General features: G+C 43.2%; 2 protein-coding genes across 5 annotated transcripts; both read left to right on the top strand.

Annotated features, from left to right (window-relative positions):
• Positions 1 to 1,703: 1,703 nt before the first annotated feature.
• On the top strand, positions 1,704 to 15,261 carry FANCE (FA complementation group E). 3 transcript variants are annotated; one of them, XM_053251138.1, is made up of 11 exons: positions 1,708 to 2,770; positions 4,194 to 4,430; positions 5,470 to 6,121; positions 7,137 to 7,181; positions 7,406 to 7,465; positions 7,718 to 7,861; positions 9,683 to 9,806; positions 10,470 to 10,545; positions 11,836 to 11,902; positions 12,604 to 12,729; positions 13,665 to 15,261. In XM_053251138.1, the coding sequence occupies exons 2-11, from the start codon at positions 4,204 to 4,206 to the stop codon at positions 13,767 to 13,769; spliced, it is 1,626 nt and encodes a 541-aa protein (XP_053107113.1). In that variant the 5' UTR covers positions 1,708 to 2,770; positions 4,194 to 4,203; the 3' UTR covers positions 13,770 to 15,261. The 3 variants fall into 3 exon arrangements, with proteins under 3 accessions (XP_053107114.1, XP_053107113.1, XP_053107112.1); XM_053251137.1 differs by having other exon boundaries at positions 1,709 to 2,643; XM_053251139.1 differs by lacking the exon at positions 12,604 to 12,729 and having other exon boundaries at positions 1,704 to 2,643.
• A 2,745-nt stretch (positions 15,262 to 18,006) lies between these two features.
• Positions 18,007 to 24,014, top strand: LOC128323918 (60S ribosomal protein L10a-like). Of its 2 annotated transcripts, none has more exons than XM_053247855.1 (6): positions 18,007 to 18,135; positions 21,021 to 21,095; positions 21,494 to 21,574; positions 21,940 to 22,088; positions 23,359 to 23,531; positions 23,816 to 24,014. In XM_053247855.1, exons 1-6 carry the CDS (start codon positions 18,131 to 18,133, stop codon positions 23,984 to 23,986), a joined length of 654 nt encoding a protein of 217 aa, XP_053103830.1. In that variant the 5' UTR covers positions 18,007 to 18,130; the 3' UTR covers positions 23,987 to 24,014. The 2 variants fall into 2 exon arrangements, with proteins under 2 accessions (XP_053103830.1, XP_053103829.1); XM_053247854.1 differs by having other exon boundaries at positions 18,058 to 18,221.
• Positions 24,015 to 25,433: the final 1,419 nt, after the last annotated feature.

The raw sequence follows: 25,433 nt of genomic DNA, 5'->3' as shown, positions 1-25,433 counted from the left end.
CTTCTCATAAGTGCCACTGACATAAGTGGAATTTGCTTGGGAGAAAAGGTAGTTGGGATTGAATAGTCTAATCCCAACTTTTTACCCTAGTATCTTAAAGTAAAGGTAATGTGTGCCATCAAGTCTGTTTAGACTCCTGGTGCCCACAGAGCCCTGTGGTTTTCTTTGGTAGAATACTGGAGGGGTTTACCATTGCCTCCTCCCACACAGTATGAGATGATCCCTTTCAGCATCTTCCTATATCACTGCTTCCCGATATAGTAGCAGTGGGGATTCGAACTGGCATGATGCCTTTCAGCATCTGGACCTAAAGTATACTCTCCCCACCCACCCCGCGCACACACTTTTTTCCCTTTAAAGAGCCAAGTACTTCAGTCTAGTGTAGAATATCTTTGTTTCCTTTTTGGCTAGCTATACTTACATTCTTGTCCTGGTAGAGGAATGACTATTGGTCACATGTATAAGTTGAACATGTATTCAATACTTCAGGAGCTTCCTAGAAGCTTGCATAGTTAACTGCTAGAATGATGGCTTTGCTTAAATGCTGAAGAGCAATGTTCTATTTCCCCACTCCACAAACAGAACACATTAGTGCTTCTTTATGGCAGCACTAGAGTTAGCATCTATGAAATATGAATTTTTTCCTTTACCAAATCACAGCATTTGATCCATGACAAAACTTGACCTAAATGGTTGTGGCAGATCTTCATTTGGTCCATGTTGAGAGAAATGAATTCCTGTAAGAACACTTGAGCATTAAGGCCTACATTATTTGTTGGCCTGGGCAGACTATATTGATTACAGGTAACTAAATTCTGTTACTGAAAACAGATCAATAGTCCAGTCTTCAAAATACAAACTGGGGAACTGCATATTAGTCAGGCTGGTCTGAATATCATATCCCTGATATGAAACTAGGGAAGATACTAAATCATATTACAAATCAGTCGGTTAGCATCTTGATAATGCAGTGATTAGCAGGATCTAGCATGAATATGTAAAGCCTGTAACCTAGCAATCTTTTTTCAAAGTTGATTACCAGTTGGATGGGAATGTGGAGCTGACATCTTGATTTCAAAGTTCCTCTGATATTTTTGATTAGTACACTGGTCAGATGCAGGCTAGATGGTTATTCCTAACTGGTTGAAAAGTTATACACAGAGTGCTCATCAGTGGTTCCTTATGAAAGAGGAGAGAATTTTGCTGCAGGGCTCTGGTGTTGGGCCTGATGCTCTTCAGTATTTTTATCAATGGAGAAAGGATCCTGATATTTGGACAAAACTGGCAGCAATAGTGAATGTCAGAAAACTGGAATAATATTAAAAAGTGACCTTGACAAAATGAAAAACTATGCTGAATCTGACAAAATGAGTCTTAACAGAGAACTGTGAAATGCTACACCTGGGTACTAAAAATAATGCACAGGGAAAGCACTAGACATTGCCTAGCTTGGAAGAACTATAGTGAAAGGGTTCCTGGACTGAATATGCGTCAGCAGTGTGATGCAGCTGCAATTAAGGCCAATTCAACATTTATATGCATTAACTAAACCACCATTACAGTTAGACAGTGAACCAGTTATCTCACTGCCTAGGTACCTAGTTCAGCTCCCTATTCATTGCAGGAAATTCAAAGGTAGAACATTCACCTACATGTAACTGGTTCTCTAGCTCAACTACTCTTACCCTTAAGTTCCTCTGCTCTTCAGCTAAAATGTTCCCTTTTGTAACAAGCCCATTAACTTCTAAACAGATCACGACAGCTTATTAATAGCAAAGTTGGACTATATCTTTTGTAGTCTTCTGAATATAATCAAAGATGAAAGTTATTGCTGACTGATACTTTATATATCTAATACCTCCCATGACTTCACACTTCCTTGATTGAAGATTACTTGGTGTAGGGATGTCCCTGAATTGTTTTGGCGCCTCTCTTTGGGCAGCCTCATCTGAAACATTTCGGCAGGGGGCAAGCAGTAGCTCTAAGAATGAGGCACACAGTAGGGATGTGCACGGACAGGTTTGGAGGCCCATGAAAGGGCCACTGAGTGGGATATGAATGTAAAAATAAAATATTTGCAAAGCTAGGAACTTGGGCTGCAATCCTAAGCACACTTCATGCACTGGCTCTAGCCCATGAAAGGCTATGTCAGCTGTATTTGAAAGCCTGTAAACTGCTTTGGAAACTTTTGTTGAAAAGTGGTATATAAATACTTGTTAATAGTTTCTGCTATTACTTAACACGGAAGACTTAACACGGACCCCTCTGGAAACTGAAACACTTGCTTCGAAGCAATTTGGCCTCAATGGGATTTGTTTCCAAGTAGTTTCCGGCTACTGCACGTGTTCGCGCGATTGTGGATTCCCGCCCCGCCCCCACCTAAACTTAGATTACGAACTACCTAGAAAGTTAGTAACGTGCTACCCAGAGGAACGTCAAAGCCCCATTGAAAAGATCCTCCCCCTAAGCACAGCCGTCCTCCTATCCCAGCCCCCGGCTGCTTCCTTCCGTTGCGTTTGGGGTGACGCGTTGCAACCCGCCTTCAGCGGGGTTGGGTCTTGCCCCTGAAGGAAAGCCGAGCGCGGGGAAAGTGCGGATCACTGAAAGCGGGCGAAGCGCTTAGGGGGAAGCCGCTCGGCTGAGGTGAGGGAAACTTAAGGGCGCGGAAGCGAGGTCGTGTCGCCTGCCCAGTTCAGCACTAGTAGCTGTGGAGCTCGAGCCTTCGCCAGTGATGGCTGAATCAGTTTAAGTGCTGAGGCAACAATTTCTGGTTGGTTCATTATGATTGTGCAGTCCCCACATAAGTAGACTGGAATGTTAGAAACATAGGAAGCTGCTGGTTTTGTGGTAGCAAGCATGACCGGTCCCCTTAGCTAAGCAGAGTCTGCCCTGGTTGCATATGAATGGGAGACTTGATGTGTGAGCACTGTAAGATATTCCCCTCAGGGGATGGAGCTGCTCTGGGAAGAGCAGAAGGTTTCAAGTTCCCTCTCTGGCTTCTCCAAGACAGGGCTGAGAGAGAGTCCTGCCTGCAATCTTGGAGAAACTGTTGCCAGTCTGTGAAGACAATACTGAGCTAGATAGACCAATGGTCTGACTCAGCATATGGCAGCTTCCTGTGCTGCCTTTAAACAGGGTGCCAGGGTTTCCTCCCAGTAAGTCAAGTATTCATTCCTTATATATTTCTCTCTTCATTGAGATTCAGTAGACTAGATGAAACCTTGAAGTGTTGGTTTGGGTTTTATTTTTAATATTCTTCATGCATTCTACTGTTGTGTAGAACTTCGGAGAGAAGGATCTTTGCTAGTACTTGATAAAGATCTTAATATTACTTGAAATGGTCCACTGGCACTGACTTCTCCAAGGTTTCAGGCAGGAGCCTTTCCCAGCCCTACCTGGAGATGTCAGGGATGAATCTGAGACCTTTAGCATACAAAGTAGATGCTCTACAACTGAGCTAGGGAGTGAGTTGGCAGAGCAGGAATGGCTCTGGGCCACTGATGGAGAGGGGGCCTGCCAGTTGAGTGACAGCTTGTTCTTTGCTCTCCGTCTCCGCCTCTCTAAAGAAGAAGGCAGCAGGGTAGGGACCAGTGTTTTCACTTTTTGTCCCAGGGCCTGCAACAACCTTGCTACAGCCTTATTCCCCAGGGTTGGAAAGGCTCCATTTCAATCAGCCCCAAAACTTCCAGGGTGGGTTTGTCTTTCTGTTCAGATGAATCATATCTTTCACTGGATGTTTGACATCGATAAGTACTTGGGGGAAAAGGCAATGTTGAGCTTCATTTGAATCGTCATTCAGCCTTGGAAATGGTTTGCAGTACTTGCTTTCAGCCCTGGAATATGTTAATAATAAAGAAGAAAGTGTTTTTAGCATGTGCAGAGTGCATTTTCATCTGTGAGAAAGCACAATAAACTCCCACATATCTGAGAACAGGAGCTGAGCTTCTAGGGCAGATGGTGCAATTTCTATCCCAACTGTCCTAAGCAAAGATCTTGGAATTTTGCGGGCCCCTTTATTGTGGTGCATCTTGTTTCCAACTGCGGCATACTTTGACGTGGTATGAGTCATCGATGGTAATAGAGGAACCTGCATCTAAAGCATACAGTTAGACTAATTTCTGCTGTATGATTAACATATTTGGTATACAGTGTTTTATTTCATGTTCATTTGTACATTTGAACTTTACGAACAGTGCTATCAACATGGACACTCCTTTGTCAGTTCCTTGGCTGCAGCGATTTAATAAGTCTTCCCGCCTACTCCTCTACACGTTGATGTCTGGAAATTGGGGGGCTCTTGCTGCCTTTCGAACCCTTCAGCGTTCCCTGTCAGGGGAAGAATCAAGACAAGGATTCAATTGGCAGATCTTCACAGAGAACCTGTGTACTCGAGAGCCTGTGCTTGAAGGGCCTGAGAAGACGCTTACCTTGTAAGTTGCTCAAATTGTGAGCCGTCCAGAAATTTGTATATGGGGTGGTATAGAAATGCACTAAATAAATACATCTCCCACTTAAAGGTTTGGAATAGTGATATTATAAGGGATTGTGCGGATTGCTTAGCACTAGGAACAACTATCCAGAAGTGTGTTCTTTCCTGATTCTACTAGATAACTTCTTCTACTTCTTTTAAAAATGATGTCGTTGGCCTTCTGTGCATGGATGAGGATTTGCTCATGTGTATCAATAACTCTGTGTACATACTGAATACTGGTCTGTGTCAAGGAATAAGTTCTCCCCCCTCCCCCTGGTATTTGTATATGTAATATGCTGAGTTGGAATTGTATTTTTGGAATTGTATTTTGGTAGTCTGGCTTCAAATCCACTTTCTGAGTCCCAATGCTTCCTGAACATTGTCAGGAAGTTGCAGACAGAACACAATTTTTACCAGTTGTGTGTTTATGTCCTGTCAGATGGGATCACATCTTGGCTTAAACTGTACCATGGCTGCCCTTTGTGTACACCTGTGTGTAAGAGACCTTTGAGAAAGAACTGTATGTTTATGAGACAAAGGACTGAAAAAGACATTCAAAAAGAGCCATAACTCAGTGTTGGAGCACATGCTTTGTGTACAGAAGGTTCTAGTTTCATTTCAAAGCATCTCCAGTTAAACCTGGGTAGCAAGGCTTGGAAAATTCTCTACCTGAAAACTTGGAGAGCTGCTGCCAGGTTGATTGAACCGTACTGAGACAGAGAGATCATTAATCTGGATCAGTGTAAGCAGCGTCATATGTTCATATAACACCTGGTTTTGAGACAACATGATGCTGAGTGTCTGCTCCATCAGCTGCCGCCAATGATATAGAGTCAGGAAATGCACAACATTGGAACATGGGATATGTTGTTCTTTGTTGGGAACTGGGATTACTTTATACAGGGATGCCATTTTTGACATGGTCCTGCCTGTCTGAGTCACCATATTACCCTGGTGCTGTTCAAGTAATTTTTTTTTCTTCCATGTGATTGTTTCAGAAAACCATTATTGCTGCTGCTTCCAGTGTTGTGCCAAAGAAATCTTTTTTCTCTGCTGCTTACAGTGCAGTCTGTAGTGCCAAGAGACTGCCTCAGTCGTCTACTTCAGGCTTCTAGGCAAGATCCCAGCCTAGACCAATGGGTGCAGAAACTGAGGGATTTACTACAAGTGAGGCTGCAAGAGAAAAGCTCTTCAATGCCAGTGCTACTAACAGATGCATGTCGGCAGCAGTTGAAAGATCTTTGCCAGAAGGTTATAGCCCCTGGTTCCAGCCAACTTAGTTCAGAAAGAAAATTAAGCTGGTTCATGAAACAGGCAGAACCCAGCTATGTGCCAATTAGAGATTCTCAAATTAGGAAAAACAAGAAAGTAGCTGAGGAATCTCTGGACCTAGAAGAGGAGAGGCAAGGAAAACGATCCCGACTAGAAGTTTGTGAACTGGATACAGAGCTTTCCAAGACACCTACTCTGCCGCAAAAATCTGGTATAGCTAGTATAGAGAATATGCTTGTGATGGAGGCCTCTGAAGATGAAGATGTTCACGGTCTAACCAACAACCATCAAAGTTCTCAATCCAAGGGCAAAGTAGAAAGAAATGCCAGTCAGAGTTCCCAACAGGATACTGCAGCAGAAGTACCCGGTCATATCAAGGTATTAACAGTTCTTGGAGTGTCTTACTCCTTTGCTTTCTTGGTGAACTAGCATTGCAAATATATATGGAACATACTTCTCCTTTCCAGTAAGGCATGGCCACCTACATCCCCTAGGCACTATTGCCCCCTTGGCCATAAAATAATGTACTGAATAGAGCTATTTACAAACCGCGGTTCGAGTACCTTTTGGGAGCAGGGAGCAGGAACTTTAAGAAAAAGGAGAGCAAGTCCTTACCTGCTCTCCGCTGCCCCATGCAGCTTTCTGCTATATCCTCCACATGGCACCAGCATAGATGTCATGTACCTTCAGTTTCATGGGATGATCCCTGGTTCTTACGTTGTGTAAGGGAGAAAATTTTCTGTCTGTCCACTCTATTCCATGCATAATTTTATACACCTCAATCATGTCTCCCCATAGTTGTCTCTTTTCCAAACTAAAAAGCCCCAGATGCTGTAGCTTTGCCTCATAAGGAAGGTGGTCCAGGCCCCTGATCACCTTGGTTGCCTCTTCTGCACCTTTTCCAGTTCTACAGTCCTTCCTTAACATACGGTGACCAGAACTGTATGCAGTACTCTGAATGTGGCTGCACCGTAGCTCTGTATAAGGTCTTTATAATATTAGCATTTTTATTTCCAGTCCTCTTCCTAATGATCCCTAGCATTTTCACAGTTGCTGCATGCTGAGTCGACACTTTCAACGAGCTGTCCACCACAACCCCAAGATCTCTTTCCTGGTCAGTCACCGAAGCTCAGACCCCATCAATGTATATGTGAAGTTGGGGCCTTTTTGCCCAACTTCATCACTTTACACTTGCTTATATTGAACCGCATTTGCCATTTTGTCACCCACTCACCCAGTTTGGAGAGATAATAATAGAGTAGGTGGTATCAGTATCAGTTTGATACGCTTCAGAACTTTACTATGACATTTTCTATATTTCTTATTTCAGAGTAACTTGAAGAATATAGCTCAAGTCTTAGGGTGAGTTAACTGGTTTTCTTCTGTCTTTTAGGCACATGTACCAAAACTTAAAGAACTGCTAGAGATACAGTTTGATGTAAGTATTTACTAATGCCATTTGACCTGGGGCTGATAAAGTTATATTAATCAGTTGAGACTATTATTAAAAGAAGCATATTTATACTGCACCATTTTTCTTAAAATCATTAAAACTGTGGCTAATGAAACATTTAAAATGGCATAAAAACGTGATCTATTCTTTGGTCAGTTTTGTGATCATACCTGCTAAAGAATATTGTATCTCTTTCCTTTTACTTCTAGCATTCTGATGGCATTGCCCCTCCCGAATTACAAGTTCTAAATGAGTGTAATCCAAGTCAGGTCAGTATGATAAATAACATTTATATATGTTTAGGTGACTTTCATCTCAATCCTATGCACATTTACTTGAAAATAAATTCCTATGCAAATTTACTTGAAAATAAACTCCAATGAGACTTATTTGCAAGTAAGTGCATAATCTCAAGCTTCTGAAACTCACTTTGACTAAACCTGAGACCCATTTATAACTGACTGGGTAGTGGTGATCTTTGGGAAATGGTAATGTTAATGTCCTCTTTCCCTTCCTTTTAGCTGGAAGGTTTGTGCTCCTTACTGCAGCTCTCAGAGTGCCCAGAGAATGAGCTTCTGCAGTTCTGCACATGGTTAGTGGCACTCTCGCCTGATCTTGGCTATACTAACGCCGCAGTACTTGCTGGAAAACTCTTCCTACCACGAGTAAGTTTTAAGAATTGGAACTGGATGAACAAGAAAACGCTCCCCTTTGGCAAAAAATTAAGAAGTTTGTTGTTGGCTCAAATGATGTTTTACAGATGCTTTCTCCACACCTCTTGCAATGAAAGAGGCTTTATTCTCTCTCTCTCTCACACACACACACACACACACACACACCCTCTCTCCTTGCTCATCTAGTTTGACCTTTTATTTTATCAGGGACTATGGATTTCTCATACTTGTACCCAAACCTTAATAAGATCATTACGAAAGAATTGACTATATATATATTTGTAAACCAGTTTGCAATCCTTGATGAAAACTGGGATATAAATCTAAGTACAAAATAAATAAATAAAATAAACCCTTTATTTGAAGACTGTGCATGAGGACCAACTAGACATTTTTGAGAGTTGTACGCAAGCAGCTGTGGGAGGCTGTGATTGGGAATGGAGGAATGGTGGGGAGTTGGGGCTACACTTTTATCCCTCCAGATATTTTTCTGATGAAAATACCATCTTCTCCCCAACTACCTTCCTCCCACTCCACTCAGAAGGAAATATATGGGCTCCTATAACTTCTACACCATAGGTGGAAAAGTAGCTGAGGGGTGCAATTTTGAGCACAAAAGTGACTGGAAGGGAAAGATTAAAGAGACCCTCTTTCCATCCTAGCCATTCCCCCACTCTACAGCCTTTTGTGGCCCCCCCCCATTTAAAATAAAACTGTCTGGAGACTGTTGCACACACATCCCATGCAATGTCTAGTTTGTCCCTAAAAGACATTGCAATCCTTTTCTCAACAGTCTGCCATCAATTCTTTGCATATAATTTGTTTGTTTTTCAAAATATACATATCTGTTTTATTATTATTAATTTATTATTTATTCAATTTCTATACCGCCCTTCCAAATATGGCTCAGGATGGTTTACACAGAGAAATAATACATAAATAAGATGGATCCCTGACCCCAAAGGGCTCACAATCTAAAAAGAAATACAAGATAGACACCAGCAACAGTCACTGGAGATACTATGCTGTGGGTGAATAGGACCAGTTACTAGTATAAAGTTACTATAACTTTAATGTTAATTGTTCCATTTGGGGAAAGAGACTAACCAGTTAACTTATGTGCTTAGGCTGAGTTAAGCCAAAAATGCTATACAGAAACACACATGGCAAGAACAAAACATTGGAAGAATGTAGAGAGCAAACTAAAGAGCATCATGGATGTAGTCAGGGAGCAGAACATAGCAACTTGCTATTAGCAAGGTGGCCAGATGATGTCCTTATAGTGACATCCTTGGATGCCGATTTGGTCCATTAACATGCATTAATCTCTACTCTGCAAAATTCTGTGTTTATGAGTAGTTCATTTTATAAGTGGCAATCCACAATCTATTAGCAGAAAGTACTGTATGGGCCTAACTAGACATGATTTTAATTACATCATGTATGGAGAGCCGATTTGGTTCAGGAAACTGTGGAGGAGGGGGTAGGGTTCCATGATCTTAATCAGGCCTCCCTGCCCTGTGGTATTTCCCTGGTGGGTGGGGGTGCTCTGTGTCTGATCTGTCTAGTAAATCCTTTTCCATCCTACCTTGACTTCCAGTATCTTGAAAGAGGTGTCTGACCTCTCTTTTAGTCTTCTGTCTCTAATTTAGGGAGAACCAAAATTGCCTCCACTTCTTCAAATATAGGTTTTGTTGACCTTACTAAGCAGATGTATGTAAATACCCTTGGGTCATAAGACTTGGTATGCAGAGTTGCTGACAGGGTATCAAACAGGATTATTTCTCTTGCTCTGCTGTTTGTGGTCTGCAGGTTCTCTTGCTAACTGAGCCAGCCTCCTGGCTTCTCACAACTTCTCTGATGATGTTCTCTTCCAAATATGCTCGCCCAGTCTGTTGCACCTTGATTCCTTCGATTGTGCAAGCTCCAGGGAAAGGTAAGCTCAACTGCTCTGCTAATAAAAGAAGTACTAGTTTGTTTTTCTTCCATGTTCTCTTCTGTATCTCTCAAAGGTCTTGTGAAGCTCAGCTAGTTGTGGAGACATAAATATGCCTTAATAAACTTGTTTGAAATACTTTTTTGTTGTCTCTTGTTCTGAACTAACCCTGATTACTTCTGTCTCTGGAACTTTCTTCTTCTGTGTACCATTTGTTTGCAAAATGTTTTGCAACCTGACTCTGTGACAGTAATATATGTGTCTCAGATCTGTCTAGCTTTTCTGTGCATTTGATCACACTGGCTCAACCACATAACTTGTTTTCATGGTTATTACTTGGCTCAACAATATATAAAGTTTTATAACAAAGGAGATTTGTTAGTGCACAGAGTCTTTCCCTCCCAGATAATCGAAAGCACAGGCAATGGGGACTAGCGGTATGGTGTCTGGAGGCATGGCTTCTGGCAGCATCTTAAGTTTTGGAAAGTAACTTCTGGCAGTAAAGGGAAATCCACTTATGAATATGGAACTTAGTTAAAGAAGTGACCAAATAGGAATTTCCCTGACTTATCTGAATCATTAAGGTTCTAATAACAATGCCCTTGTTTGTCCCTTGAACAATAGAAAGTATAGTTTTGAAATCTCCTATTTTTGCTTTTGCAGGCCTTGAGCAGATAAAACTAGTGTGCAAGCTAATTCAAGAGTGCTTGGAGCCTGAATATGTGAGACTGGTGTTCAGGTAAATGTTCCTAGTACAAAATGAAATGTAATATAAGAGTTATATTAAAGAGTACTTGGCTGACTATCCATAACAGACTTTTAAAAAACTCTTTATTTAAATTGTTTTCCTTAATTATCAAATACTGTATAAACACAGAACAGTACAAATTGAATTAACCCTACATAAAGTAATGAAAATAGGAGAGAGAGAAAGTGTGCGTGTGCATGCTAAAGGCAGAGCGGATATTACATGTAATGACATCTGATACTAACAATAAGTAATACATTGCAATTGCACAAGACAGATTTCTAAAGACACAAATGAAATAGGTGTTTTCCAGGTTTTTTAGTAATGCCAACTGCCAGTTCTGAGAAGGTGATAAATAGGAACCAATATTAAAAATAGGCATTTATAGAGAGAGATACCCTGAAATGCCTTGATTTTGTTGGAGTATCATGTCCTTAGTTCTGAAAAACTAGCTCTTCGAGGGCATCCCCTTAGCAACAGACTTGATGACCTTGCAGTCTAATTGATGTCAGGCTGCTATGGAATTCTCAACTGCTTCTTTCTGACAGATGAAGCTACAATGGAAAGCTTTCTCTGCCTCTGTATGAATATGACTTAATATATTCATCTGCTCCATGTCACAATCCCTCTTTTTAACTCTTCCTTTATTATTATTAAATCCTCTTTATGCCTTCATACATATGTTTTATACATGTGTATATATAAATATACATATTATACCCTGTAACAATTAACTAACAACTAATGCATCTATTTTTCCCTCTTGTAATTATTTTTAAAATTGAAAGTTGCCAGCATTTTTTTTTTAAAACCAAACATTTCCCACTGTACCTTCTGATTTTTATGTGTTTTCTTAATCATGGTTCTCACATCTTCTGTAAGCTCTCTTCAACAGAATGGCCCCTGAAACTCAAGTTTTTATTAGCCACCTGTGGCTAATTGATTCAGAAATTATTTGTACATTGTTAGAGTGCTGATATATTTATGAAGGCAGTAAAGAGGATTTAATAATGATAAAGTAGAAATAAAGAGAGGGATTATGTAAAATGGAACAGATGAATATATTAAGTCATATATTCAGAAGGATGCATTGAAAACTTCCCACTACAGCCTCATATGTCAGAAATGCTGTCAGAGATAACAGGGGCTGTTAACATATTAATGAGTAAAAGAAGAATCTTGGCGAATGGCACAAAGCCCATCCCTAGCAAAAAAAAAAAAAAACACCTAAAAAACTGCTCCTCTCTTCCTTGTTTCTCCCTTCCCTGTCTTACTTTGCAGCCAGATTGTAGAAATGCCATGGTCAGAAGATCTTCTCACAATTGTGCATTCTTTGCTGGAACGACAGGTGTGTGTGCGCGTGCATTTATGTCTTCCTTTGCTTCATTCATTGGTTGGAATGTATTGGGGAAATAACCATAAAGACTAAAATTGGTTCTCCCCAAACCATGTCATTTCTTGTGACTGTGTTTATGTCCATTCACCTGACATCTTGGTATGTGTCTTATTGAAGGTGGAGGATGTTATGCCCAGCATCTTATTATATAACTAGCTGGCCCAGGCACAGAGCATCTGTGCCTCTAGTTCTCCCTAGTTCTTGGCCCCTCACACTCAGCCCTCCCCCCGCCTCCAATGTTTTTTTTCTCTGGCCAGCTGCTTATTCCGGCTATCCGCCGCTTTCTTCCCCTGCCCTGGCTGCCGCCGCCTTCTCTCCCCCGCCACTTCGGCCACTGCTTTCTCTCCCTGCCTGCCTGTTCGCTGGCCTGTCTGTCAGCCTTATGTTCCCCGCCGCCATTGCTTTCCTCTCCCCCTCACCTCGCTCACGAACTCTCGCGAGATCCAACTGGTACATCTAAGAGAATCATATATATAAATGCAAAGCAAATTACGATCTGATTTCCTTTTGTGTCCAGTCTGGCTGAGCAATGCTTTACTGGCCTAGTATAATTTCACACTTCACCAGTTTGGTTCGCATTAAGACTTTCTGAGCAACTCTCTGGAGCTAATATTTAGAGTAACCCCACCCCCGCTTCCCTGATCTCTTTTCAGGTGGAATTGTCTACTGAACTTTTCAACTTATTGGTCCTAAATCTTTCCCAGATGGCTCAAGAGTTTGCCAAGTCAATGTATTATGCTAAGTTGGTTCTGACGGTGCTGACCAAGTACCAAAGCAGTGTAAGTGATTGCACTGGGAGCTTTGAAGAGTGGTGGAAAATATCCATTCTGCTCCATAGTAAAATGAATGTTTCAATATTGTGTCCTATAGTGTTTCATTCATTTACTGTATAGCATAAAGTGAGAATTCCTGTTGCTATCTGCAACAAGATGCAGGTGCTCCTCAGCTCTGAATATCAAGCCTAGGCCTCAGGCTGGCTTTTCAAGAACTACTTTCATCATATCCTATACTAATACTTATATGAAAATTCTGGTCCTTGTTTGTATATGGTCCTGATTTTCTCTCCTACCCCACTTTATTAAATATCAAAGCTGAGTCAGCTAACTATATAGGCGGTGTGAACCAACCTACATAAGGTTAGTGGTCTAAAAAAAATAGTGATTTTGCTAGGTTAGATTTTGCTAAGTTAATCTGTTAAGGTTAAACCTTAACAGATGTGATTTTAGTCTTTTACTAAAATCACAGGAAAGGCTGCACTTTTAACCTGCCTTACGCCCAGACAACCAAACTGTCCATCCTCAGTGTGCTTCCCATGCGCCCACATGGGCAGCCCTGCTCCGTGCAGCTCTGTGAAGCACGGAGCATGGTGGAGGGGTCCGGGACCAGAACTTATTGTTCTGGCCTCCGGGCATCCTTTAATGCAACACACATTGCATTGGGGATTCCCCCATCAGATGGGCTCTCTATATGCTCTTCGGGCATGTCACAATATCTGGTAGCTGTGGTAAGGGTGCGAGAGCACCTTTAACCATGTCTAAAAGCCAGGTTTGTTAAGGGGGTTAGGTGGGTGGGGAGCTGAGGGGCTCATGAGGATCCCACTGCTTCTCATGACCAGCCTAACCCTGCTTGGGGCAACCAAGATATTTGATATTTATTGGATTTTGGATTTGCACTAGAATGAGCAACATCGCTTACATTATGTTTTCCCTTTTAGATTACGTTGGCCCACCATCGCTGCTTATCTTGTGCTCTAGACAGCAACAAAACAATCTTAAAGAAGTCTCTTCAGGTGGCACTAAAGCATGCGACTCCTACATGAAAACAGATTTGAATGATTTTCCTGTGTGGGGAGTGCAAGAAGGCAACCTTGTTCTTTAGTGCTGCTAACCATGAGATGGAAATGGTTGAAGACACTTTCAGAGGCTGAGGAATCAAATCTGATCTGTCTTTTGAGCCACTAACTCTTACATTTGTCTTTTGGATCTGTGTGACTTAACAAAAGATGTCAACTAGAGAACTTTGGGTCTTGATGATGGTTCAGATCAGAAATGAATATAATCTTAAATTCAATTTCTGAATCTGTATGTTACATATTTATATACTTTAGTGTTCTCATTGCAAACCCTTTTGTTATATTTAACAAATTAAAAATAATGGGGGCATGGTAGCTTCTGTGGCCTGCTGTTGCAGGGGCCAATGGACACAACTTGTTCTGGGCCACCCCAAGCTAACATCACTGGATGTTGCCTCTGTGGGAAGGAGTGCACTAATGTTAACACTTGCAAGAAAAGAGTGAGACCAGGCACAGGGGACATGATGCTTCCTGACCAATGCAGTTTTACTGCCTGGAACATAAAATAAGTGATGACTGACAGCTCAGAGGAAAGGCTGGAGCCGGATAGTTTTACCCTGCCACCAATCCCCACAGAAGGCAGCTAGAGCAGCAGGTAGCTATAACAGCAAAGGTTTGGGGAAAGAGAATTGAAGTGAGGCTAGAGCAACAGGCAGTCATAACAGAGGTTTGAGGGAAGGGAACTGAGCTGTGTGTCCCCACTTCCTGGGGACACACTAGCATACCTTCTGTTGCTGTCACCCAATCTGATCAGGAAAGTCAGGGAGCTGAAAGAGCTACAGCAGTCAATCTGATGAACATGCCCTTGGGGAACTAAAACACTTAATGCTGGTTTGACAAGTTCTGGAGAGATTGGGGTATGTCCGGGATGCTGCCTCTGGCAGAGGGTAAAGGCAAAATACCAAAGAGGTAGGCTGTTGCTTTGGGGTCTCAAAGGGCACCACTCCATGAAACTTGAACTAATACAATTGAATGGAAATCGAGACTATCCCAATAGAGGGAAACAGTCTGTGTTTGTCATTTCTAAACTGAATAGATCTTGCAGCATTGAAAAAAGTGATTCTCAGAAGCAATCTCCTTTTTTCACATGGTAAATAAAGAGAGCCACTCTTTCGCCTGCCTAGAAAGTGGATTTGAGTATTTCAAGGCTGGTCCAACATGTTTTCCAAAGGCTGATAACTGCAACAGAATAAGCATGCTGTCTTCAAATTTGTGGCATCTGCTTTTCTACTTGCATGATGAAGATGAAATTCAGGAAATAATGCTGTGTGCAAGTAGTCTTACCAGCACTCCCTCAGCTCAATGCACAGTTGGATCAATTCCCTAAAGAATGCTATGCTAAGCAGAAGGGATATGTGCCAGTCTTAAATAGCTGACTCGTAAAAATGCTACTGTAAAGCAGAATATATGGGATAAATTGTGCAGAAAATAAAAGCAAGTTTTGTGTCATGTTAGCCTAGCTCAGAACTAGTCTATCTCATTTTACTGGGCTCTGCTCAGAACTAGTCTTTCTGGTTTTATTGGAGGATTGTTTTGAAATGGTATTCATATGACAAACAAGCTGCACTAATTAGAGCCTACTAGAAACAGGAAATGTGTTGCGTCTCTTAATTTCATGCCCCCCGCCCAACTGACCTATACTGTGGCTTCTCAGCCCAGAATGTACTTTGTAGTGTAGTCCATATTTTTTCCGAGGAGTTCAGCATTTAGTGGCTGAGCAGGGATTTAAATCCAACGTTTTACTGGACTACACTCACTAACTAGCTTCTAATAATTCAGTTTAAAAAACGTTTGTCCAAGTAATGTGAGAAACAGAGTGGGAGAGGGTTTAATCTAAGAGTGCAGGCTTCTTTGTAGTTTTAAAGAACTTTATTCCATACTTTCAAGATGATCTCCATGATTAGATTGAATTAAATTGTATTCTGCTATTGTAGATTATTATTTTTTTTTGGGCAGATAGAAGAAATTTCACTGCTGTCTCAGTGATGGCTTAAAAGACTGTTGACAAATCACAAGAACTGTTAGTAATTAATTACAAAGTACCAATCAATGTCTACTGCACTTAAATAATAGCAGAAACAGTTCTTATATTTTAAGTTTGACATATGGTGGTTATATGGCTAACTGATATGGTTAATTGAAATTGCACAGCCTTATTTTACAGCTGAGCTCACCTCTGTTTTCGGTGTCTGGGCTTAATTCTGAGCATATGTTTTGTATTTGTCTGACATCAGAATAAGATAGTAATCTGTGATTAAGAGGTGGAAAAATCTTCAAGATTCTAATTGTTATTTCTTTAAATGTTTAGGTGTGCTCACTCTCCGAACTATTGAGCACTACGATTTTAAGAATGCACTTTGCCCCTTATTTCAGCCCCAAATTGTCTGTCCCTTATGGGTTGCCATTTGTCCCTTATTTTCAGCTAATGGGCAGAACCTATAGCCCAGAGCAAACCAGTTATTTTCACTAATAACGAAATAATTAATGAGCTCCAACTCATTAAGGCAAGGAGCTGCTCATCCCTCCTTACCCGATTGCATCATGCATGCTTCTGCTTTGAAATACATTTACTTTCAAGAGCACCTCCATCCCCGTTTGAGGATCTGTGCGGTAGTACACTCCCCTTCCCCCTCCCAGCTTCTACCCCAGTCTCCGTTCCCTGATGCCTATCCACTCCCCGGCTGCCCCCTCCGCCGGGCCTGCTGCCACCACACCACCTCGCCACAGCCAAGCCCACCACCCCCTCCGCAGCCTCGTCACCGTGGCTGGGCTAAGCCTGCCGCCACCACTCCCTCCTTACAGTGGCCATGGGCCCGCTGCCCCCTCCTCAGTAGGGATGTGCACGGTCCGGACCGGCACCGAGGTGGGATCTCCCTTCAAGGGCGGGTGGGGGAGAACTTACCCCTCCCGCTGCTTTTCTCCCTCCGGCACTGAAATTTTTTTGGACCCTATGGGTCCTGAACCAGTCCGGAGGCCATGTTGGAGGCCTCCGGACTGGTTCCAAGCCGGACCAGACCGAACCGGTTTGGCAGTCCGGCACCGAGGGGGGGGTGTCCCTTTAAGGGCGGGGGTGTGTGTTAGAACTTATCCCTCCTGCTGCTTCCCCCCCTCCGGCACTGTCTTGTAATGTGAAGTTTTTGGGGCAGCAGCGTTCTTCGCTGCCGCCCCTGCCCCCGTCGTCGCCTGCAAGTCCTTGTAATTGCTGTACGCATTCATGTGTGGTAACGTGCGTGCGCCTGTCGCAGCCGTGCGCGCACCGCCTACGTCACACGCACGCTGCGTGTGACGTAGACGGTACGCTCACGCACGGCAGCAACAGGTGCGCGCATGCGTGCAGCAATTACAAGGACTTGCAGGCGACGACGGGGGCAGGGGCGGCAGCGAAGAACGCTGCTGCCCCCAAAACTTCACATTACAAGACAGCGCCGGAGGGGGGAAAGCAGCAGGAGGGATAAGTTCTAACCCCCCCCCCCCCGCCCTTAAAGGGACACCCCCCCTCAGTGCCGGTCCGGAACAGTCTGGACCATGCACATCCATACTCCTCAGCCTCCTTGCCGTGGCCAGGCGTGCCGCCGCCGCCACCACCTCCTCACAGCAGCCATTGCCAGTGGCCAACCGGCACCTAGCCAATCAGGGGCCTGATTTGCAAGCACGCATAGCCTTTGCCACATCTCCATGCATGACTGTGGCTGCTGAACCCACACAGAGCATCTTTGTGGTAGTACACTCCCCCCACCTCCCTCGCCCCCTTCTGTCCCAGTCTCCTCTGCTTTTTCGCTGCCGCCATTATTTATCTCCCACTCGCCGGCCCACCATTATTTCTGCCTCCCTGGCTGCCGTTCCCTCCCAAGACAACGGTTGCAAGTCTTGCAGGACCTCGCACGAGTTCCAGCAGGCATCCAGACGCATCCCCACATGTCCAGCTGCCCACGCAGTTTCCTACTCAGTCGGCCGTAAGAGACTTAGATAGATAGATAGCTAGCATGTAACTTTTGACAAGTTCCAGAGGAGTCGCCGTCTTGTTACAGAAAAGACAAGGAAGAACCCTGAAGGGATGTAAAACCTCAGGCTCTATCGTTTGCATTCAAAGTGGACACTGGATTGGACACCGAGCGAATTCTTGAGGATTTTCTTTGGTTCTAGCCTCCGCCTACGACTGACACAGCACAGAGCACACCACCTTTCCCCCGCCCACACAAACTCGCCTCTCCCCTAAAACCGCTCAGCTCTGCGCGGGAGGTCACCCACCTCTCACGAGACTAGGCACTTCATGTCTCGCGGGATCTGGGCTGCCTCCCTCCTTTTCCGGAAGCCGAAGGAAAGCCGCCATGAGGTGCGTGTCTCCTACTCAGGACGTTGGCTGCGCGGGACGGCTTTATTCCCCGGCGGCGCGCGATGGTGGTGGGCGTTTTGTCGGTCGTGAGTGTTTAAGTGTTTTTGTTGGCTGTGAGTGTTGGTGAACGGGGTGTATTTACTCCCTTTTTGCTTCTTTTGGGTGCGGCAGTTTTGGTATTAGGTGGGGTGGGGGTTTCAGTGTCAGCTTTTGCCTCTGTTGGAGGAGGCTCCCTGAGTGTTGGCCGCAGAGGAGAGGTTGGGCTTGTTTGGCTGCGCTGATGGAGGAGGGGATGGAGTCAGAGGGGGTGACTCAGGGAACAGGAAAGGGTCGTCGTTTGGCTGGGGACACGGAGGGAGGTCCCCCTCCAGAGGAGGCTCGTGCCAACAAGAAACGTAGTGGTTCTGTGGATTACTCGGCTGGGGTCCCGGGAAGGAGGGAGGGCAGTGAGTTCTCGCTCTCAGGGCGATTAATAAGGAAGTGAAGATTGGAGATACCAGCCCTATTTAAATTAGCTGAGTGGTTACGGAAAGCTCTGGGCGATGTTTCCAGGGCTAGGCGCCTTCAGTCTGGTGACCTGCTGGTGGAATGTGTTCACAAAGAACAGTTTGAAAAGCTTCTACGTTTCACGTCTTTGGGGAAGATAAAGGTTTCTTGTCAGGCCCCTTTACATCAGGCCTTTAGGAACCAGTGTGTATTGGGCTCAGTCCTTTTAGGGTGAGTAAGTGGAGGCAGGGTGACAACCCCATGCAACCTCCATTCGTCTGCTTTTACAGACAAGCAAGCATCATTGGCTCTCTTGAGTCTGAGGGGAGAGGGTGTTGCTGTGCACAGCACAGAGCAAGGAAGCCTACTCCTCCTGGGGGATGTTGCACTTCAGCAACAGATGGTCAGTGGCTGATGCTGGTGGGCCCTTCTAAGGTGTTGCTGAGATGCTAGCCGTCAACAGCTGTCTTGAGGGTGCCAGCCTGTGATGACATTAATTGCATGAGGCAAAAGTGGTAAGATGCTCTCCCACCAGGCCTCCCATTGGAGACTGCAGTCTAGGCAATTGTTCTATGCAAGAAATAAATTTTGTTAACATCATGTGTAGTTTGAGCCTGGTTTCCTGAAGGTGTGCAAAACAAGGTCTTGGATTACATGCAACGGAGTTTATCCCTTGTGCATCTTCACTGTTGCTGCTGTTAGTGAGTTTGGGCTTTTTAGGGTTGTCAGATGTAGATTTTAAAACTGAAATGGCTATCCTAAGCATGCCTACTGCAAAGATCACTTGGAACTGTGGATTGTGCACTCAGTCTTGTGCACACACTCACACACTCTCTTTCTCTCACTCACTCTCTCTCTCTCTCTCTGTGCTCACGGGCAGCCAAGACAGGGCTTGGCTGCCTGTGAGAGCCACCGGGAGCTGTGGTGCCTCAGTGGCAGACCTAGCTATGAAGCCTGGCTGTTAAACGAGGTTAAGGGAGCGAGTTCTCTTTGAACCTTGTATAACTGATAGTGTGTTGGTGCCAGTTGCTTTCAGCCAGCACTGAGACAGTGAAGGGTACCCGCCTGTCAGCAGGGGATGCCAACAATGCACCACACATTCATGGTGGGATTTCTGGGGGCTGGGACGACATCCCAGGCCCTGCAAGTCTGCTGCCCTGGGGCAGCAACAGATCGTCTTGGTATGCAGTTTGTGAACCCAGCAACTGGGATCCGGTCATCTGTGGGTGAGGTAAGCTTCTGTGGCCCTCCCACCCAGGTCCCTGATCATGAGAAAGGGCGCATGCACGCACACACATCCCTACCTGAAGATCAAATGCCAGGGAGTAGCACACGGTAGAAAACAATCAACACACCTGCAGATGTAATATAGTATTCTATTTTTAAAGTGAAGCTTAACACAGTTGTTCTCCTCTTACGGTCCTTATTTCTAAAATGCTTATTTTCTAAATACTCTCTTTCTTATACAAGTTAACTCTGATTAGCACACTTCCTACCCAGACAGTCTTTTTCCTCTTGTCTTCATCCTGCCCTGCTGCTGCTCAGTTACAATTTACCTTTTACATTCTGAAATTATCAGTAACTACCCTTTTCTCAGATATGTCCATCTTACAGAAACTCTGGAATAGCCAGTTCTTCTTGATTAAGAACAGTTCCATGTGCAACTGTGGTTTTCATTGGGCCTTAAGTTGCTGCTATAGTGGCACTATAATGAACAGTTAGGAAGGTAAAGTGATGTAAGGGGGAAGAGGGCTGCAAGAAAATACAGCTGCCTAGTGGACTTAACTGTTTCATGTTCTCTGAAGCATATAGGAATATAACTTTAAAAATTAATGTGGCAAGTCTTTGACCTCTTAAATATAAGGTGTGAAGATCACCTAAGCAGGGGGAAAGGGTGCTGGGATGCCAAAAGCATATTGATCAACTGTGTCATTTTGGTGTGTTTCCTAGGAGTTCCTAGAACTTTTGGGGGGTATATAGAATCAGATTGCATTAGTCAAATTAACAAAGTTGTTATTGCTACAGGACAAAGTTATGGGGAATGTTTAAGCCTCTGTTACCCTGTTATAGCAATTTTGGCATACTCTGAGGCTTTTACTCTGTGATTGTATTCTTCTGAGTGGAAATAGGCTTGACTTGAATGAACATTTAATTTATAGCAAATGGTGGCAAGGATAAACATTCAAGGGAGGAATCCTGCAGATATTGGATAAACAGCTTCAAATGTCTGACACTGAGAAATTTCCATTAAAAGTAGCGGAGGCATACTGCTTTTAGAAGAAGCCAGCTTTAAAAGTGCTGATTCACTTGAAGTTGTTGTGTATTTCATGATAATCATTTTGCATGCTTGACTCATGTTTAACTTGTAAATGTGCTTATTGTGCTCTTCAAATCTACAGCAGCAAGGTTTCTCGTGACACTCTGTACGAAGCTGTACGGGAGGTCCTTCAGGGAAGTCAGACAAAACCACGCAAGTACGAACTCTTTGACTTTTCTGTTTGTATGTAAGGTTCCCGACAAAGAAGGGACTTTGTGCAGAGCACTAGGTGATGGCTGACATCCAGACCAATGCTGCACTAGCACTATGGAGGAATGATTTCCATCAATCTCCCTTCCCTCTGAAGCTCACCATGCCTTCTGAAAATATGTCCCTGAGGGTCACTTGAACCCCAGGTACATATTTTCAGGAGGTACAGTGGACTTCAGAGGGAAGGGGGAATCAGTGAGAATTGTCCCTCCCTATAATGTGAGTGCAGTATTAATCAGCCGCTATGTTAAATTATTTCCTGTTGTGTATTACTTGTGATACTTGCTTTCTCAAGTTCTCATTTCCTAGGGGAAATAAAGAAAAATGTGTGTCTCATTTCCTTAGGTTTTTGGAGAGTGTGGAATTGCAGGTCAGTCTGAAAAACTATGACCCACAGAAGGACAAGCGTTTTTCTGGCACTGTCAGGTTTGGCACCATTCTGCTATAACTCAGTCTTCTGCCTGCATCCTTTTCCTTGTTGCATATCCTGAATACAATATGCCAGCACTGTAGTTGGTTGACAGCTAAGTAAGCTGATAGCTGGTGCTGTACTGAATTTTCTGGGTAGTTCTGGCCTTCCCATTTGAAAGTGGGTGTGACTGAACAGACCCTTGCTCTGGTCTTCAAATGTGAGGGGAGTTGTGGTGAAGCACTCTTTTATCCTAACTACTACTATAGGGTAAACCTTGCTATGCAACTGATAAGGGTTTTTAGTCATGGCTTAATTTTTCTTTGGGGATTTGTATTGCTGCAGATGGTTAGTGAATGTATGGTGTTGCCTTCTCTCTCAGGCTTAAGTCTGCTCCACGACCTAAATTCTCAATCTGTGTGCTGGGGGACCAGCAGCACTGTGATGAAGCCAAAGCAGTTGACATGCCTCACATGGACATAGAGGCTCTGAAGAAACTCAATAAGAACAAGAAGCTAGTGAAAAAACTGGGTGAGCAGAATTGGGAATGGGGTATGGTACTACAGTAAAGGGGTGTGGATTCTAAGAGTATTTGGATAGGTGTGAATTTGTCAATATGTTGCAACAGAGACAACAAAGAATCCTGTGGCCTCTTACAATCCAACATGGCTACTCCATTCTGGCACCTAATCCTTAAGTACCACTATGTTAAGTGGTTAACAATGAAATATGCAATTTTATGTTTGTCGAGCTTGCTTTTAATGACCAGATTTAAGCAGAGGTTGGGTGATTTGAATCAATTTCTATATATTCTCATTTTATCACATTATGTTAAAATGTGTGTTAAAATTGTTGTCCTTCCTCAAGGATGGGGTGAGTTATCCAGTGGCTGTTGCTAGTGTCTACCTTTTTGGTTCTTCTTAGACTGTGAGCTCTTTGGAAATAGAGGACTATTTTCTTACTCACTTTCTTTGTAAACTGCTTTGAGAACTTTTTGTTGAAAAGTGGTATATAAATAGTAGTAGTTATAAACTGAAATACATAAATAATAAATGTTTCTTCTCACAGCTACATATGAACTAAACATTTGAACTAGAGGTCTAATTATATATGACTGCTATTTAGGTTAGGATTATGCAGCACTTTGGGATTCATTGTTTTCCAAACATAGTTGCTGGAACAGTGTAGGTTTTTTTGCTTGGAAGCCCTCCTCTTCTGGCAACGGATACAAAATTGCACTCTTCTATGAGTCATGGAGCGTTACAAATGTATTCTGCTTTCTGATGCTTATACTGCTTATGATCGTGTAAACCTTTTGTTCTGCCATTGTAAATTGCCCTCTGTATGGTGATTTGTATTTGCTTCTTACTTGTGGGTGTAGCTGCATGTTGGGGAACACTAATTAGTATTTTGCTTAAACTCCTAGAGAAGTTACTGAAGGTAGAGAAGGTGCAGCCTGCATGCTAATGTGTGCATTTTGCCTGTGTGCACATATGCTGAGAATGCAGGATTGTGGGAAAACTGGAATAAAATTGTTGTGTGGTGTTGTCTGAAGGTTGCCTATTGAATCTTACATTGAAGTGCCTTCTGTACAGACATTGAGTAACATTTCTGAAGTAGCTCTAAGATATATTTTATTGAAGTTTGGCATAAACCTTCCTTATTCCTACTGCTTGCATTAGCCATTTTCTGCAAGGTAAAAACTGTTTTAGTGACTACTAGGCTCAAATAAACGTTATACTAGATTAGGGGATATAGCGAATAATGTAAGAGCACTTATTTATTGTCATTTTTTCTGTAGCAAAGAAATATGATGCTTTCCTGGCCTCTGAGTCCCTGATCAAACAGATTCCTCGAATCCTGGGTCCAGGCCTGAACAAAGCTGGCAAGTTCCCCTCTCTCCTCACTCACAATGAGAACATGGTGGCCAAAGCTGATGAGGTCAAGTCCACTATTAAGTTTCAGATGAAAAAGGTAAACAAGTATTAACATACTGATAATGGCTCTTCCATTAAGAATTTGCACCATTGCAGACATGACCTCTCCTGTTTTTAGGTCAAGCTGCAGATTATCTTTGAGGGGACTGTGATCAGTATCTAACTTACATGCAGTGAACAAAGACCTGGGACTATGCAGGCAGGAATTGCCTGCCTGAAACCAGCAGATTAGCTTTCACTTGTTGATACAGAGAACACCTAGTAGATTAACATTTATGTCTGTCTGTGCTAGTTAAATGCATATTTAACTTTTCTTCTCAGGTGCTCTGTCTGGCTGTGGCTGTTGGTCATGTGAAAATGGAAGAAGACGAATTGGTCTATAACATTCACTTGGCTGTCAATTTCCTAGTGTCATTGCTGAAGAAAAACTGGCAAAATGTACGTGCCTTGTATGTCAAGAGTACCATGGGGAAGCCTCAGCGCCTTTACTAATAATAAAATGAAGCATACTTGTTTTACAGATGCTTGTATTTTTTCTATTTTGTGTGGCTCTTGAGTTCTATAAGAGGTGTTTCTGAATTCATCTTGTTTTTCCATGCTTATACCATCTGTTTCTATTCAGTGCAAAGTAAGAAACAAAAGTTCTGTGACACTGAAAATATCCTTTCTGCACCCTTTTCTATTGTCTTCCCCTTGTGTCCATCTCTCTGCTTGTCTAATCCACTCTGTCAATGACTGTCTTGCCATTTTATGCCATCTTCCCTCCAATCAGCTCCTCGTGTTCCTGAAGGACTGCAGTCTAAATACCGCATACTTCAAGGAGATCTATAATGTGGGACCCAGTTATAAAACTAAAGGAGTTGGAAGCCAAGTGCACATTACATAAGAACAGCCCTGCTAGATCACTTAGTCCAGCATCTTGTTTCACACAGTGGCCCACCAGATAGCTCTGAGGAGCCCACAGCAAGAGGTGAGTGCATGCCCTCTCTCTTGCTGTTGTTCCCCTGCAACTGGTATTCAGAGGCATCTTCCCTCTGAGACTGCAGGTGATATATAGCCACCAGACTAGTGGCTATTGATAGGCCTGCATGAATTTGTCTAAGCCCCTTTTAAAGCCATCCAAGCTAGTAGCCATCACCACCTCTTGTGGCAGAGAATTCCATAGATTAATTTTGCACTGTGTGAAAAAGTACTTCCTTTTGTTGGTCCTAAATTTCCTGGCCTTCAGTTTCATGAGATGGCCCCTGGTTCTAGTATTCTGAGAGAGGGAGAAAAAATTATCTCTGTCTATACTCTCCCATGCATAATCTTATACACTTCTATCATGTCTCCCTATAGTTGCCTCTTTTCCAAACTAAAAGCTCCAGATGCTTGCTTCATAAAGAAGGTGCTCCAGGCCTCTGATCATCTTTGCCCTCTTCTGTATCTTTTCCGGGTCTACAATGTCTTCCTTAAGATACAGTGACCAGAACTGTACACAGTACTCCGATGTGGCTGTACCATACATTTGTATAAGGGCATTATAATAGCATTTTTATTCTCAGTCCCCTTCCTAATTATCCGTAGCATGGAATTTTGCCTTTTTCACAGCTTCCATGCACTGAGTCAACACTTTCAATGAGTTGTCCACCACGACCCCAAGATCTCTTTCCTGGTCAGTCAACTCAGATCCCATCAGTGTGTATTTGAAGTTGGGTTTTTTCCTCAATATACATAACTTTACACTTCCTTACATGGAACCGCATTCACCATTTTATCGCCCACCACTCACCCAGTTTGGAGAGATCCTTTTTGAGCTTCTTACAATCTATTGTGGATTTCACTACCCTAAATAGTTTAGTGTCGTTGTAAATTTAGCCACTTCACTGCTTAGCCCAACTGCTAGATCATTTATGAACAAGGTAAAGAGTACTTGTCCCAGTACAGATCCCTGGGGGAC

The sequence above is a fragment of the Hemicordylus capensis genome, chromosome 4, assembly GCF_027244095.1.
Source record: "Hemicordylus capensis ecotype Gifberg chromosome 4, rHemCap1.1.pri, whole genome shotgun sequence".
In the NCBI taxonomy this organism is placed as follows: domain Eukaryota; kingdom Metazoa; phylum Chordata; class Lepidosauria; order Squamata; family Cordylidae; genus Hemicordylus; species Hemicordylus capensis.
This window is presented reverse-complemented; position numbering and strand designations above follow the sequence as displayed.

Bases quoted from the DNA above. Each gene is read 5' to 3' on its own strand.
- FANCE (XM_053251138.1), top strand. From the start codon at position 4,204: ATGGACACTCCTTTGTCAGTTCCTTGGCTGCAGCGATTTAATAAGTCT. The intron at 9,807-10,469 runs GTAAGCTCAACT...TTGCTTTTGCAG, and splicing joins TGTGCAAGCTCCAGGGAAAG to GCCTTGAGCAGATAAAACTA. The intron at 12,730-13,664 runs GTAAGTGATTGC...TTTCCCTTTTAG, and splicing joins TGACCAAGTACCAAAGCAGT to ATTACGTTGGCCCACCATCG.
- LOC128323918 (XM_053247854.1), top strand. From the start codon at position 18,073: ATGTCTCGCGGGATCTGGGCTGCCTCCCTCCTTTTCCGGAAGCCGAAG. The intron at 21,096-21,493 runs GTACGAACTCTT...TCATTTCCTTAG, and splicing joins AGTCAGACAAAACCACGCAA to GTTTTTGGAGAGTGTGGAAT. The intron at 23,532-23,815 runs GTAAACAAGTAT...TTTTCTTCTCAG, and splicing joins TTAAGTTTCAGATGAAAAAG to GTGCTCTGTCTGGCTGTGGC.